General features: G+C 53.4%; 4 protein-coding genes across 4 annotated transcripts; 2 read left to right on the forward strand and 2 right to left on the reverse strand.

Annotated features, from left to right (window-relative positions):
• Positions 1–1,296: 1,296 nt before the first annotated feature.
• Positions 1,297–8,308, forward strand: J4E78_003312 (putative PKS-like protein biosynthetic cluster; the record flags this gene model as incomplete). The annotated part of the gene is made up of 3 exons (XM_049363952.1): positions 1,297–1,672; positions 1,790–1,995; positions 2,144–8,308. 3 exons carry the CDS (start codon positions 1,297–1,299, stop codon positions 8,306–8,308), a joined length of 6,747 nt encoding a protein of 2,248 aa, XP_049224617.1.
• Positions 8,309–10,980: 2,672 nt separating this feature from the next.
• J4E78_003313 (uncharacterized protein) lies at positions 10,981–11,964 on the reverse strand (the record flags this gene model as incomplete). The annotated part of the gene is made up of 1 exon (XM_049363953.1): positions 10,981–11,964. One exon carries the CDS (start codon positions 11,962–11,964, stop codon positions 10,981–10,983), a length of 984 nt encoding a protein of 327 aa, XP_049224618.1.
• An 825-nt stretch (positions 11,965–12,789) lies between these two features.
• J4E78_003314 (uncharacterized protein) lies at positions 12,790–13,953 on the reverse strand (the record flags this gene model as incomplete). Its single annotated transcript, XM_049363954.1, has 1 exon — positions 12,790–13,953. One exon carries the CDS (start codon positions 13,951–13,953, stop codon positions 12,790–12,792), a length of 1,164 nt encoding a protein of 387 aa, XP_049224619.1.
• A 525-nt stretch (positions 13,954–14,478) lies between these two features.
• J4E78_003315 (uncharacterized protein) lies at positions 14,479–15,573 on the forward strand (the record flags this gene model as incomplete). Its single annotated transcript, XM_049363955.1, has 1 exon — positions 14,479–15,573. The coding sequence occupies one exon, from the start codon at positions 14,479–14,481 to the stop codon at positions 15,571–15,573; it is 1,095 nt and encodes a 364-aa protein (XP_049224620.1).
• Between the last annotated feature and the right edge of the window lie 398 nt (positions 15,574–15,971).

The raw sequence follows: 15,971 nt of genomic DNA on the forward strand, positions 1-15,971 counted from the left end.
AAGTTTCTGCAACATCGCTGAGAGGCGCTTCAAAGGTTGCGGCCTGAGTTCTACTGCTGACGGAGTGTGGATACCTCGGAGGCTCTTCGGCCATTTGTCAGCCTATGCGACGAGACAGTCAAATGGCGTTAAGAGCCAAGTCAGGCGTACCGGAGCCTAGTCATATTATACGAGTAGCCGGCTACCCAACCTACGAATAGATTAGGGCAACCTGCTGTTGGCATATACGAGACGACTGAACGGTCGGTCGGCACGAGGTACGCTAATCAAGAAGTCTACGTGGCTAAACAGTGCGTCAGCCTAAGTAAGTCGGCATGCAAAGTATACGCTCTGTGACATGTCTGTGTAACAGAATTGCTGCTATGTACTTGAAAATGCAGGATTTCGATCACCGAGGAGCCTATCATTGCCCCTGGTGGCGTTAGCGAGTGCGCCAAGTCGTGCAAATCTACTTCGTATCACCACAATCGATCACGGCGCGTGCCGTTACTGCATAGCCATGGGAACGGCTACCCGTAGCCACCGGCTTGCCGTTCTGTTGCACGGTCGATCATGCGAGGGCAGCTTACACCTCACTCCGATCTTGCAATTTAATCTGGCTCAGACGGGGTTCAGGAACACATCCCTTATTACGATGGGCAGTCGTCGTCACTTGAGAAGAGACGAGAGAACTCAGTCATCGTATTACAATGCACGCGCCCGGAATTCGTGAGGTTCGAGACATACGCCCGGGCGCGGGTCAGACACCCAGGTGCCGTCTACACCAGTCTAGCCTCATGTGGCAGACTACGCCTAGGTCTTCCTCTTTCGACTCTCGAGCGTGGGTTCTCAGTCTTGAGTATCAAATCACTACTGTTTGCGGGAAGTCATTTCTTTCATGGCGCCGGTAGCCTGGTAATGCGGAGCGGCCTGGGAAAGGGCGCCCCCACATCCACAGTACAATCTCTAGAGTTCGAGCGCACTCACTACTGGTTGGGAAGCCATGATGTATTGCACCTTCCAGTTGAACTCTAGGGGTGAGCGAGCGCGTTTGCATACCGCCCGCCTGACGCGGTTTCGAAATCAGGCAGGCACTTCCAGCACGCAATTGCCTCAGCAGACGCTGTGTTAACTTGCTCAGGCAGCCGCTCGCTCACCTGTACAGTGAAGTTATCGCCCCGCATTCCCCAACACCTCACTATAACTCACTGCAGCTCCTGACCTCTTACTCGGTACCTTAAAGTCGCACCTGCTAACTCCAGCGACTCACACTTGTTCCCTACTTCCTCAACACCTGAACCAACGACACTCCACGATATGAACACCTCCGCAGATAGTGAGCATCCATCCATGGCGCCCCCGAGCCAACCCTCTGGCGTGGAACCCATTGCCATTGTAGGCTTTGGCTTCAAATTTCCACAAGACATCTCCGACGCCCAGAGCTTGTGGAAGCTACTCATGGAACGCCGCTCGACTATGACCGAGATCCCCAAGAATCGCTGGAATATCGACGGTTTCTACAAGGAGCATGGTCATCGACCTGGTACTGTAAAGAATAGAGGCGGTCACTTCCTCGCAGATGACCCCGCTCGCTTTGATGCTCCTTTCTTCTCCATTCAACCCGCGGAAGCGGAGTGCATGGACCCTCAGCAGCGCCTGTTGCTTGAGACAAGTTATCATGCTCTCGAGAACGGTACGTCACATCTCGAAAACTAACTCTACCCGCACTGACGTGTACACGCAGCCGGTATCCCCATGCAGGCAGCCATAGGCACTAGGACATCTGTTCACGTTGGCTGTTTACTTCAAGAGTACAGTCAGATCTCTCAGCGAGATGCCCAGATGCCTGGAGACTACCGTATTGTCGGATCCAGCGGATTGGCCATGCTTGCCAACCGTTTGAGCTGGTTCTATGATTTCAGTGGACCAAGTATGACCGTCGACACAGCTTGCTCAGGTGGCCTCGTTGCGCTCCACTTGGCGTGTCAAGAATTGTTGGCTGGTAGCGTCGATATGGTAAGTCAACTTTTCGTCTCATCTGCCACATCAACTCCTGGAGCCTACATCGACGCTAGGTCACTCATTCTGCGCGTTTTCATTTCGATGTAGGCTGCAGGCCTGTTCATCATTCTCTAGGTTGACACTATAACTAACACGATTGTAGTCACTCGTCGGCGGTAACAACTTGTGCCTACTTCCGGACTCGACTGCTCTCTTGAGCAGCTTGAATATGATGTCAAAAGATAGTGTTTGCTACTCGTTCGATGAGCGCGCATCGGGTTACGCCCGAGGTGAAGGCTTCGGCGTACTCATTCTCAAGCGTCTGGACAAGGCCATTGCAGATGGAGACACCATTCGCGGCGTCATACGATCAACTGGATGTGGCCAGGATGGTAATACCCCAAGCATAACATCGCCTAGCCAATCCGCTCAAGAGCGCCTCATTCGCGAGACGTATGCGCGCGCAGGTCTTGATCTCGGTGACACTCGCTATTTCGAGGCGCACGGTACCGGTACACCCGTGGGAGATCCTTGTGAAGCTGCGGCTATCAACAACGTCTTCTCCTCTCGAACGCCTGAAGACCCCATCTTCGTCGGTGCGCTCAAAGGCAACATGGGACATCCCGAGGGCGCCAGCGGTATCGCGGGCGTCATCAAGTCGCTTCTTGTACTTGAGAAGGGCATCATCCCACCCAACGTTTATCCCGAGCGTATCAACCCTGCTGTCGCAGCGGCTGGCCCTAACCTCAAGTTCCCACGCGTACCAGTAGCCTGGCCTACAAGCGGCGTCCGACGCGCGAGCGTAAATTCTTTCGGCTACGGAGGCACCAACGCTCACGTCGTTATAGACGATGCGCTGAGCTTTCTTAGCAGCCGCGGACTGAATGGCCGACACTGCACTGAACTCATCCAGGACAGCCAATCTGCGCGTCAATCAGATATCTCCGGTACCATGGAGAAAGACGGAGATGACGACGATCATAGCACGGGTACCAATGTATCATCGGAGCCTCTCGCTGATCTCACCCCATTCACTACCGCGGACGACCCCACCATGCTTCTTGGTGAGATTGGCAGAAATGTCCCGAAACTGTTGATACTATCTGCGTTCGATGAGCGTGCGGCTCAGCGATCTGTCTCCGCCCTTGGAACATGGATGAGCAACCACGCAGATAACGAGGACCGTACTCAACTTCTCAATGATCTTGCATACACGTTGGCTGAGAAGAGGACACCATTCCCGTGGAAGACGGCCTGCGTCGCCTCACCAGATTTGCGGTCGCAAATCACCTTTCCTGCTCCTACACGAGTGAAACAACACGTAAACGTGTGTTTCGTGTTCACTGGTCAAGGTGCGCAGTGGCACGGAATGGGTCGCGAGCTCTTGGCGTACGAAACCTTTCGAGGCGCTATGCTTGAAGCCGATCGATACTTCAAATCACTCGGTAGTTCCTGGTCCCTCATCGATGAACTATACCACAAGTCGAAAGAAGAATCCGTCATCCATCAGCCGGAGCTCAGTCAGCCTATTTGCACCGCGCTACAGGTGGCTATTCTCGACCTGCTGACCTCGTGGAATGTTCACGCTTCCATCTCGGTAGGTCACTCTTCGGGCGAGATCGCTGCCGCCTATGCTAGCCGTGCGATCTCACGAGAGTCTGCCTGGATGGTAGCTTATTTTCGAGGCTTGGCCGTTGCAATCACCCAAACTCTCAAACCATCTCATGGCGCCATGATCGCAGTTCAGGCTCCTCTCGATGCTTGGAAACATGTGATGGACAAGACGAATGTCGACAATCCCGATGATCCAATCGCTATTGCCTGCTACAACAGCGCGACCAGCTTCACACTTTCCGGTTCACATGCTATCGTTCATCGGCTGGCTGCAGCTCTCAAAGAAGCGCAGATCGAAGTGCATGTTCTCAAGGTCAACGTTGCGTATCACTCACCACACCACATGAATTCAGTCGCCGACATCTATGGGAAGCTACTCCGGAACATTGAGGTTGGAGAGCCGCTAGAGAGCCAGCCATCGTTTGTCTCGAGCGTCACTGGGCAAGATCTCCAATGTCTAGATGAGCTGCGATCCTCCAGCTATTGGCAACGGAATCTCACTGGGTCAGTACAATTCTCCGCTGCGCTGCAGGGAGTATGCGCACGGCAAGATGCCTCAAGCTACCTCTTCCTCGAGATCGGTCCGCATTCCGTTCTGCGCTCGCCGCTAGGCGATATTCTCAAACAATATGGAAGGGATATTACAACCGATTACAGCTCTATCTTGCGTCGGGATCGGGCCGCCGACATTACCGCTATGGAATGTGCAGGAAAGCTACACACCATGGGTAGCACTGTCGACATAGCTGCAGTGAATATGGACAACAGTCACAGCCCCAACTTCCTGCCGTCACTTCCACGTTATCAATTCGAAGATAAGAAGAAGTACTGGCTTGAAGGCAGGACGAGCATTCAGTATCGCCAGACACAATTTGTTCATCATGAGCTTCTTGGCTCGCGCACCCCTGACTGGAACGAACTTGAAGCACGCTGGACGAACCGCATTCTCTTAGATCAATCACCATATCTCAAGGATCATCAAATCAACGGTCTTTGCCTCATGCCTGCGGCGGGCATGCTTGCCATGGCCATTGAAGCTATGCGCCAGTACTATGGTCAACGAGCTGAGAACGCAACAGGCTACAAGCTCGAAGATGTCAAATTTACGAAGGCTATGACGCTCTCGGCTGATCCACGCGGTACCGAAATACAGCTCACAATCCGACCCGCGATGCTGGAATCCCGTGATATGCAGCCGGGTTCCATGGGGCACCAGTTCTCCCTGTTTGTCTACGAGGACGGTGGATGGCACCTGTGCTGTGCCGGTTCTGTTTCGATTGAGTACGACGAACGCCACGAGAACCTAGGGGAATACAGGGAACATGCAAAAGCGCTGAATGAGAAGAAGCTCGCCTTCTTTTCGGCTTTGGACGGATGCCACATCGATATTAACAGCGCTGACATCTACGGCGCATTCGATGAGGCCGGCCTTGCATATGGCCCAACTTTCCGGGGCATGCGCAATGTCAAGTGGAATCGAAACAATCAGGCGGCTGGCACAATTGGACTTCGAGACTGGCAGACGCACGCAAAGTTTGACTACAGTGATGCGCACCTCATTCATCCCGCTGCGCTGGATACCATACTTCAGATGACATTTCCAGCATATTCTATCTACGCCAAGGACTCTTCAGCTACCACTGTACCGACTGGTTTCAGCAACGCTTGGTTCTCTGCAAACTTGCTGCGCGAATCTTCCGATGCGCAAGATGTTAGGGTACATGCGAAGGTATCTGGACGTGGATTTCGCAACAAGCTCTTCTCTGTCACGGCAGCATTTGCCGATACACAAGAACTCTGCTTCTACGGCGATCTAGAGACTACGACTATTGGTCGCAGCGACTCTACAACAGAGAAGAAGGACGTGCCACGCAGCCTATACCGCATCGACTGGAAGCCAGCTAGCTTCGATCACCCAACAACTTCGTCTACTTCATCAGCCTCTTCTAAATCCTGCATTCACATCATCTACGATGAAGCGGATTCATCACAAGTGGACTTGATGCAGAATCTTCGCCGAACAATGTCAGCGCAAGACGAGCTTGGTGTTGCCTTGGTAGCATGGAGCTCTGTACCAGAACATGACCTTGAGAAGGCTACCTGCGTGTTTCTTCCTGGTCTGGACGGCAATTTACTTCGACACATGCAAGAGGACGGACTCGAGAAGATCAAGACCTTGGTATCGAACGTCAATGCCCTACTGTGGGTCACATTCCAGCATCGGGCTCTTGACCAGAACCCAACCGAAGGCCTGGTTTCAGGACTTGTGCGTACGCTAGCGACGGAATCTGAAGACTATCGGCTCGTAAGCATCAGCCTTAATTCGGATAACGGGCTTGACGTAGCCGCTGCCAATATCACGACGATTACCAAGACACTGTTAGATCCACAACCCGACCCGGAGGACGAGTACTGCGAGATTGACGGCCAGCTCTGCATTCCACGTGTGGTCGACGACCCGGAACTCACTGCTCAAGCACTGCCTACCGAAGATACTTTAGTTACTGTCACCAAACCTTGGAGCGAGCTTGACAGCCCAAAGTTGACCATCGGCGCGGCAGGCATCCTAAGTACACTGCATTACGAGCAGGCTTCCGACAACATTGGAGAGCTTGAGCCGGATGATGTTGTCGTTGAAATCAAGGCGGTTGGACTCAATATCCGGGACGTCTCGGTAGCACTTGGCCAGGTCCATGATGAGACCTTCGGAAGCGAGATCGCTGGAGTCGTGGTACGCACTGGTTCATCTTACGATGAGGGCTTCCAGATTGGTGATCGCGTTTTCGGTGTCACACGAGATGGCATTGCGCAAATTGCCCGCTGCAAGTTCTCACAACTGCACAAGATGCCGGACGGTATGAGCTTCTGCGATGCTGCTGTTTATCCAGTGGCATTCTGTACGGCCTACTACGGCTTGAAGCAGTGTGTCGGTATACAGGGTGGCGAGTCCATCTTGGTCCACGAGGCTGCTAGCACGCTCGGCCGAGCGATCATCCAAATCGCAGTTCTCCACGGATATACGAAAGTCTTTGCGACTGTAGGCACACCTGAAGAAGCGGCTTTCCTGGAGAAGAACTTCAACGTTCCGACGTCGAACGTGTTCCTCACTGGCAATCTCGACTTCCAGCATGGCATCCTCCGTTTGACAGGAGGACGAGGTGTTGATGTTGTGATGGGCTCTGAAGAACTCTTGCAAGATTCTTGGCCATGTATCGCTTCGTTCGGACGCTTTGTTGGCGTTGGAGAGAAGGACGTTTTCAACTCGACCGCGAATGGCTCAAACGAGATTGTGGTACCTCCTACAACGAAGAACATTACTTTCATCAGCGTCAACTTCCAGGACCTAGCACAGAGCCATTTGTTTGCTGGCATCTTCATAGATGTGCTATCACTGATGGAAGGTGGTAAGATCACCATGTCTCTACCTCCGACCGTGTTCAGGCAGGGCAGTATTCAGCAGGCTTTCCAGTCGCTCAAAGATGGAGAGACGCTTGGAAAAGTAGTCATCGAGATGGCTGGCGACGAGATTGTGGAGGTGGAACTTTCGCCAGATTCTGACAAGCCATTGTTCTCTTCGGACGCCAGCTATCTTGTCGCTGGCGCATTTGGCGGTATCGGCCAGAGCATTGCTACGTGGATGGTACACAATGGAGCCAAGCATCTAATCTTGCCGTCACGATCAGCAGTCGAGGGTACTGGATCTGAGCGCGATTACTTCATGCAAGGACTGATGGCACAAGGCGCCGCAGTGTATGCTCCAGTATGCGACGTCGCCGACTATGACCAGCTCAAGGAGACCCTTGCGTCCTTCCAAGCTCTTCCGCAAATCAAAGGGTGTGTCCAAGCTGCAATGGTAATGCGCGACTCTTCCTTCGCAAAGATGTCGAGCGAGAAGTGGCATGAGTCACTCGCGCCCAAGGTAGACGGCTCCTGGAACCTACACCAGCTTCTACCTGCCGATCTCGACTTCTTCGTCATGTTGTCATCTTCCACCGGTATCATGGGCTCGTTCGGTCAATCAAATTACACCGTTGGCAACACATACCAGGACGAACTAGCGGCCCATCGTATGCGTCACGGCCAACGTGCTCACACCCTCGCTCTGAGCATGGTCACCGGTGTTGGCTACGTCGCTCAGAACGAGCAAGTACAAGCTTTGCTCCGCGTGCGGGGTATGCTGGAGGAGGTGCCCATGAGCGACATCTACAAGCTGCTACGCTTCTGCTGTGACCCCGAACGCGTCGATGCAAGCACCGTCGGGTCCCAGATCATCACACCCTTGACCCTGCCGGCTGATCTCCGTGCCATGGGTATCGTGGCACCTCTCGGTAGTACGCGGCCGTTGTACCACTATCTCGACACGCTCCCTTCGCGCTTCTCTTCTGACACCGCGACCGCCGAAGCCAAGAATCGCCCTTCGTACAAGCTCTCAGAGGCCACGAACCTCGCTCAAGCCACCGATATTGTTGTCGACGCGATCCAGAACCAGCTTTCCAGTCTCTTGGTTGTCAGCAAGGACGACATCGATCCTCAGAAGGCGATCTATCGGTACGGCGTGGACTCGTTGGTCGCGGTGGAGATGCGGAACTGGTTTTCGAAGGCTATTGGAGCGGACGTTGGTACTGTGGATATCATGAGCGATATTAGTATCTGGCTGTTGGCTGTCAAGGTTGCGGGAAAGAGTAAGTTCGTCAAGGAGGAAGTGAAGGAGTAGACTGCCACGGGGAAGATGGGAATGCGGCTTGACTCAGACCGGGGCCTGGCCTCGCGCTGGTCAGTGAAGTGAATTGCGTGATTACATAGATACATATATTTCAATGTGTTGTCTTGTCAGCTTCTAGGTGTCATTGCGAGACCCACCAAAACATGCTGATGACGCCGGTGTTCGTTATGAACGAACCTTGGAAGTGACGCGACGCGACGCGACATGACGCGTGCGGGCTTGCTGCTGACTCATCCGCACTAGAGCTCCGCAATCCGGTGATATTCGTTGGAGCACCCAACATCACCCAAGCAATCGCTCCTCTGACCTCCTATGGCCATGATATCGGACGGCAAGAAACAGCGAATACCCCGAAAAGAGCATCTTCCAAAATCGCTTACCACTCCGGCAACTCCTGGGCAGCAATCACCTACATCAGTCACGTATCAGCATCGTCATCACAGCAGTCGTTCCAGGGCTATCAGTAAGAGCTATAAGTATGGGAGGACATGAACTCCAGGCCATTAGATCGTCTTCTTCCCCCTGTCGCCATCTCACTTCTTTACCATCAACCCTTTAATATCCGTTTCCAGATCCCCTTTACAGGTGCAGCTGCTTTCGTCATGATACACATCTTCAGGTCTAGCCATCGGGCATCCATCCGCCTCGATCTCAAAAGTAACATCTTCAGGCGTAAGACTCAGCACGTTCTCCGTCAGAATCCTCTCCCACCATACCAGCATGTCCCCCGTAATCCGTGCGTCCACCCAGTTTCGGGATCCATCGAATGTGGTACGCCAATATCCACGAGCATCAAGGACGATGCGCAAAGTCTTCAGCTTGGGGATGTTCTGCTGCCAACTCCTTGGTATCTGGTTTACCGGCTGCCAGAGGAGACCTAAGCCTCCGTAATCATTACGAGAAACTGACTGGAACCAGAATTCCAGGTGGCGGATTTCGCTCCCGACACGTAGCGATGGTCGATGTCCGTAATGTAGCGTATAGTCTGTGACCTGGAAGACGTTGTTATTGTAATATGCGGCTTTTGCTATGGTCGCGAAATCTGTACGGAGTAGGGGAAGGAGGCGTAGCTTCATTAGGGCCCAGTGTTTTGTGTAGGTGATTGGAGTTGGGAAGGTTAGGTGCTGCTCCAGGACGCTTATTCTTAGCTCTGCTGGAAGCTTATGCCAGTATTGGAAGAAGATTGAGTCTTCCGAGTCGGCCTGCATTAGTGAGTTTGCGGAACCCGTGGCTGTAATGACTTGATCGGGCATTGTTGTTGTGAGTAGAATCGGTGAGGTAAGCTTGGTGAGTTGGGAAGGGAACGATTGATATGCTGATGGATGACATGGTCTATACGGCTACATGGAGGGTGTTTTTACATAGTCGCTGGCCAAGCTGGTAGTAGTGAACCGCATTGTAGGTGGAGGTGAAAGCAACCTCAAATCACTTGTTGCGTGGGATTTGCACGCGCGCCACACGATCCTTGTCGCGATATGACTCGATTTAAGATTATCCGAAAGTGTTTGTGAATAGCAAATGCTCTTGAGGTTAACAACCAATAATCCATTCACTCAAGTTCTTCACAACTGTCTCATCTTGCGAACCCTCGAGACCTTCACACGTATGGCGACCACTACCGCACCCCAGAAGACAGCGTCTTTCCATTCATGGTCAGACTTACCTACCGAACTTCAACTAGAAGTCCTCGGTCACGCCCTTACCTTTCCCGAGCCTATCGATAAGGACACCAGTTACCAAGCGGTGAGCTTGTTGATACCAGTTTTGCGCTGTGGCAACACAGAGCTGGCCGCGATCGCCCGTGAAAGCTGTAAGTAGAATGCGGGTCTGGTCAACTAGGCTCTGCACATCTAAATCAACGACTGACAGAGATAGACTACAGAAGCAACAAATTCGTCACCAGAGTTCCTTTTTTCTCGCCGTTTTTTCCTAAATTCCCGCCACTTGATGCGTGTAAGTGGATCCAGAGGTTTGAAATCATTTTCAATCTCTACACATCGCGACCCAATGACCAAAACCTCGATATGGATACAGCTTGGAGAGTTCTGGTTGCGTCCACTCAAATGATACCAGGTCAAGATGTCACGCATGAAAGCGGTGTTCTAAAAGCAGTTCGACGCTCTACCAACTGGCAAACGCGTTTCCCCAATCTAATAACATTCCATCTCAAGGTCAACATCCGCACCGATCCGACAGACCTTGTGAGGTACTACTTGTCACGTGGAAAACCATCGCCGCCTACTTTCCGGTGCATTCATGGCTTCAAAGACGCTGTGCTTGACGCTTTGCAGCATTGTGAGCATCGAATGCAGGCTAAAGAGGTCGTAGTAAGGGTATATCGCGAGGGCTGCAGAAACGTTGGACTGTCTCAAACGCAGCCGGCTCGGGTCACAGAGCATCAGATATCACCACCGCCATGCACGTGTGAGCATGAGTTGGAAGAAGGTCTGGCCAAGGTGTTTGGAAGAGACTAGGAATCTTCTTGAGTAGGAGAGACACGATACGTGTAGTACAGACGTTCGTTATGTTGGCGGGAAAGCTGTGAACCGGGGGACGCATTCAGGCGGTACATTCAAGCCCGTTCCACAGCATGACGCATACGGATCAACTACACAGATACGTTAGCAATGTATCGTCTCCCGTCATTTGAGAGGAGGAATCTATTACATACCTGATTCCCTAGTGCTAGTCGATGACATCAATGCACGCTTGTACGAAGCCGACTTGCCAACAACATCTCCATCCCATTTACCGGTCGAACCCAGCCCCTCGATGACACTTTCGAAGTACCTCAGCTGCGGACATAACTCCAGCACCCCCTGAATCCTCTGATCCTGCCACGGCATGACCATACCAGATCTAGATTCGATCTGGAGAGAGCGGAGTTGAGGTCCAATGGCTTCACAAACCCTCGTGACTGCGTTGTCAAAGCTGCCAATATACACGTTCGACGTGCTTCCAGCAACCAGCTTCAGATCTGACAACAGTGGCACAGTTACCATGAAGCTTTGGAGAGTAGCGTGGTCGATAGAGGACGGGTTCAAACTCAGCGTGTGTAGCTTGGGTACTAGACCAGCGATCCCTCGTAGTAGGTGTTCGGAATTAGTGGATGCCACATCCAAGATGCGCATCTCACTCCAGTCCATGGCGTAGGCCCAATCACTGCAGTGCTTAGGACTAAGCTCGTAGGCAGGCGCAAGGTCATCAGCTCTGGAGATGACCAGCTCTTCGAGCGTCGGGAACGTATCCGTCTCCTGGAATCGGAAACGAGATCCGCCAACGGCCATAGCCGTGTAGCTGTTGCCTTGACTTCTCGCAGCCATGGTAAATTGTTGCTGTTTGCTGAGACGCAACCGTAAGACCTTGAGGTTGCAACCTCGCATAAGTAGTGTCTTGAGCTTGGAGAGATCGCTGTTTTCGTCCTGCCGACGTGTTGCTCCCCTATGAAAACACCGGACTGTAATGTCGAGTGTGTGAAGCTGAGGCGACGACAGGAGAGCTTCATCTAGAGCAAGATCCTTGCGGTTGTGGTTCGTGACTTTCAATTGAGCTGAAGGATGATTGCGGTGCAGCGCCTCGAGAACACGCAAGGGGATAGCGTAGTTGGCGTTCCAACTGAATGATGCAAGGTTTTGTGTGCATTCCATGATGTGTAGAATCGTCGTGGGGGAGATGTAGCTATGGTCGGGATAAGATGGGATGACCAAGTGACGCACTGTTTTCGCCAACTTACCATCGTCCCGTTTTAGACTGCTCACGATGCTTGTTGGTGGACCGAGTCCGCTTTTCTTAGATCTGCCCGAGGTGATGGTACGAAAAGGCCATACTAGGCCATTGGTGATGCGTGCAGTCATAGTTGAGCCTCGCTCTTTGCAAGCACCCACGGTGATAGTGCGGAAGATGATTGGCTCGCATTGATTGCGACATGTATGCGAAACAAGACTGAGCGAGATCTGGTCTACGAGTGAGAGCTATACCAATGTTAACGTAAGTCAAAGTGTTTTGCGCTGGCGAGGCGCACTTGATCAAGAAGAAGGCGATATATGTCTGTCGGTAAATCGGATAGCTTCATCTTTCGTTTGTTGATTGCTGGCAAGTCGGAACCTAGAAAGGCGAGTACGATACGCGATACTTGGTAGCGACGTGCAGAGAAGATGCGCAAATAATCCAAAGTATACATGAACGAGCTTACGTGCATGCCTTTCGTCTTTATGATGATAATGTCGCGAGGCTGTGATCGCATCGCATGTTGTGGCGTTGTGGCTGGGGTGACAGGCAGACACGGAGGGGCAAGCTGCGCCACGCTATGTGCCTGAGCCCAGCACATGTATCAGACGACCAAACGCGCCTTGTCGCAGCGACTCAACCGAGAAATCGAGATAGCTAGTTGGTTCACGTAATAAAAGGATTATTAAGCATCATGCGAGCGGGACAGTATTCGATGGTTACCTTTTGTGCGGCGAGTGATTGTGCTATTGCAATAGTGTTTCCTGCTCTTCCTTTGAAATACCGAAGAGATATAGTACATCCAGCATGCTTTTGGAGTTGAGACGAGCAGGAGCTTGCATCTGCACCTTTGGCTTCGCGTGAAAGGCGACGCCAAGACCAGCTACGCCCATCATAGGAAGATCGTTGGCGCCGTCGCCAACGCATATGACCTGGTCGAGGAGTATATTCTCTTTCTCGGCAATTTCTAGGACGTGTTGGCGTTTCTTCTGAGCGTGCACGATCTCACCGGTCAGTTCGCCTGTGAGTGTGGCTCCGTCTTCAGAAACGACCAGGTGGTTAGCAAAGGCGTAATCAAGGCCAAGTTGCTGCCCCATCCATCCTGTTAGAGGAGTGAAGCCTCCGCTAAGTACTGCTGTCTTGAATCCTAATCGCTTCAGGGCGATGATGAGATCCTTGACGCCCTCGTTCAATGTTATCCTTGGCTTCAACGTCTCGAAGACACTGCTTGGCACGCCCTTGAGCAGCTTGCATCGTGCGCGCAGACTAGCCTCGAAGTCGAGCTCACCGTTCATGGCAGCAGCGGTGATGGCGGATACCTCCTTCTCCACGCCAATCAGCGAAGCGATCTCGTCAATGACCTCTTGCTGTATGAGGGTGCTGTCCATGTCGAAGACGGCAAGCCTCTTGTAGCGCCTATGTATGGTGTCTGCCTGGAAGACGCATTCGACGTTCCACTCGCGCTCGAAGCGCGACACGGCTTCATGCCTGCGCAACGTCTCAAGCGCGACGGGCGAGGCGCTTGGTAAGGGGAACGTGACTTCGACTACCCTGCAGAGCTTACTTGCCTCCAGCCTTTTGCTCGTTATGGTGTTCTGCTCCAAGCCAGTTATGATGCTGGTGAGGGTGACGAAGAACTCGGTGAGGCAGCTTTGGCTGACGTAGCTTCCGTAGAGATTATCGCGGGCGTTGGGCCCAGGGGTGGGCGGTTCGAGGGGGTAGTCTGCGAGGTTCTCTGTCGGCACGGCGCCGTCCTTCAGCGACTCGAGGGAGGCGGAGGGAATTGGGTCGCCGGGACTTCGGGGCGACAGATCGGCGTGCTGGAAGAAGTTGGGCGTGTCGGCCTTGTAGAAGAGGGTCGCGACGATGTGCGTGGCCGACACGTCGAGGGCGGGAGGTTTGGCCGCCATGATGCGATAGATCGGGAATAGCTTGGTCGCGATGCTTTCGGACCTTTAGTACCCAGGTGGTCCAGAGGAGACGATGTGGATGAGGAGCAGCGAATGTATGACTTGTTTGCAAGGCGGGGATGCATGCGACTGGAAATTTCGGCAGGGGTTCAGGCACAGTAGCGCTAGCCTGACAACCCCACCAGCTCAAGTCATCTTACCACGACCATGTCTGACGGCTGATCGACCTCGCATTCGCGTGTGCACTTCTCGGTCGTACTTCTCCCCTTAGTTGCAGACTACGGACAATGCAACAAGCTCAACACTGGGGCAGCCTATCATGGCCGCGGGCTCCCACTCGACTAGGTGGATGGGCGACCTTACGCTCGCGAGCCGAGGCTGCTGTCCTTAGTGCGCCAGGTGAGAGCTCCTGCACCTCCACGGGCGTACATGCGGGTACCTCACGATATAAGAGCCATACCCAGCCTCACCCTCAGTACCCCATAGTACTTGTTCAATCATCCTCACACTGCAAGAACCACTGCAATGGACGACTACAAACCACAGAAACCGAATGTCCTCCAGTCTCCGCCCATCGACATCACCGTTCCCTACGATGCAGCTTGGGTGAAGGGCAAGGTCGTACTCATCACGGGAGGAGCCAGTGGCTTTGGTGCGGGCTTCGTGCGGAAATGGGTAGCTGACGGCGCTACAGTCGTCGTGGGGGACATCAGTGTTCAGAAAGGCGACGCGCTCTGTCGTGATATCAACAAAGACAGCAAGAACGGCGGCAAAGCCCACTTCGTGCACTGCGACGTGACGGACTGGCAGTCACAGGTCGACCTCTTCAAGAAGGCAGTCGAGCTGAGCCCGCACGGGGGTATCGACACGGTCGTCGCGAATGCAGGCATAGCAGGTCGCGACGTCCTCCAAGAACCTGCAAACCTCGATGCGGCTGCACCACCCCCACCCGTCTTCAAGATCATGGACGTGAACCTCACTGGTGTGCTATACACCACTCACCTGGCCTGCTTCTGGCTGCCCAAGAACCCCGGCTCCAGAGACTGCAGCTTGAACTCGAAGCCCTCCACCACTTCCCCACGCGATCGCCATATCCTTCTGCTTGGCTCCATCGCCTCTCTCGGCCCCATTGCCATACAACCCCAATACTGTGCAGCAAAGCACGCGGTGCTTGGTCTTTTCAGGAGTTTGAGGGTGACAGTCGGCCTTCAAGGCATCCGCGTGAACCTGCTTTGTCCGTACTTCATCGATACACCCATCGTGCCCGCCAGTGCGCGCTTCATACTCGCGGGAGGCGGCGTAGGCAAGGTGGAAGATGTCGTTGACGCAGGTACGCGCTTCGTAGCCGATTCTCGCATACTTGGTCGGGCGCTGGTTATAGGACCCAAGATGCATGTGCGTCAAAAGGACAACGGCGAGTGGGATCTGGTTACGCCTGGCGCGCCTGGCAGTATCGAAACGGCCATCTTCGAGCCTTATGCCGATGATTGGGAGGACCAAGATCAGTGGAACCGCACCTTCATCAAGATCTTGAACATGGTCCAGGCTGGACGGGGCTGGGCTGGGTGGGCACAGGATGTTGTCAAAGCATCCTTGTATGGTCTGGGGTTCGGGCGATGATGCGCATCATCGTGAAGCTTGGCAGGGCCCTTCCCTCGAGCACGGTGCGAACTGCGATGGGGCTAGAAGCTCGGGGTCTTCCAATAAAGCTTCCACGTAAATGATCGACTTTTTCTTGCCCGTGCTGCCATGACTACATCCTTCTGCGGAAAATGCACCTTGATGCGCTGGCCTACTGCGGCGGTCCTTAGGTGCAAGCATCATCTGACCCTACAACAACGCGCTCACCATCATGCACTAGAAGCGGCAATGACCTAGCTAAATCTGCTCGAACTCTTCCAAAAGCATCTGCGGATCGACAGCCGGCTGCTGCTAGAGGCCGAGCATAGCGCATTCGGAGAGTATGCAGAGCAGCCCGGATAGGTCGGGACGCTACACGCTTAGGGCTGCATCATAGG

Source organism: Alternaria triticimaculans (genome assembly GCF_023758025.1).
Source record: "Alternaria triticimaculans strain BMP 0046 chromosome Unknown scaffold_3, whole genome shotgun sequence".
Taxonomy (NCBI): Eukaryota; Fungi; Ascomycota; class Dothideomycetes; order Pleosporales; family Pleosporaceae; genus Alternaria; species Alternaria triticimaculans.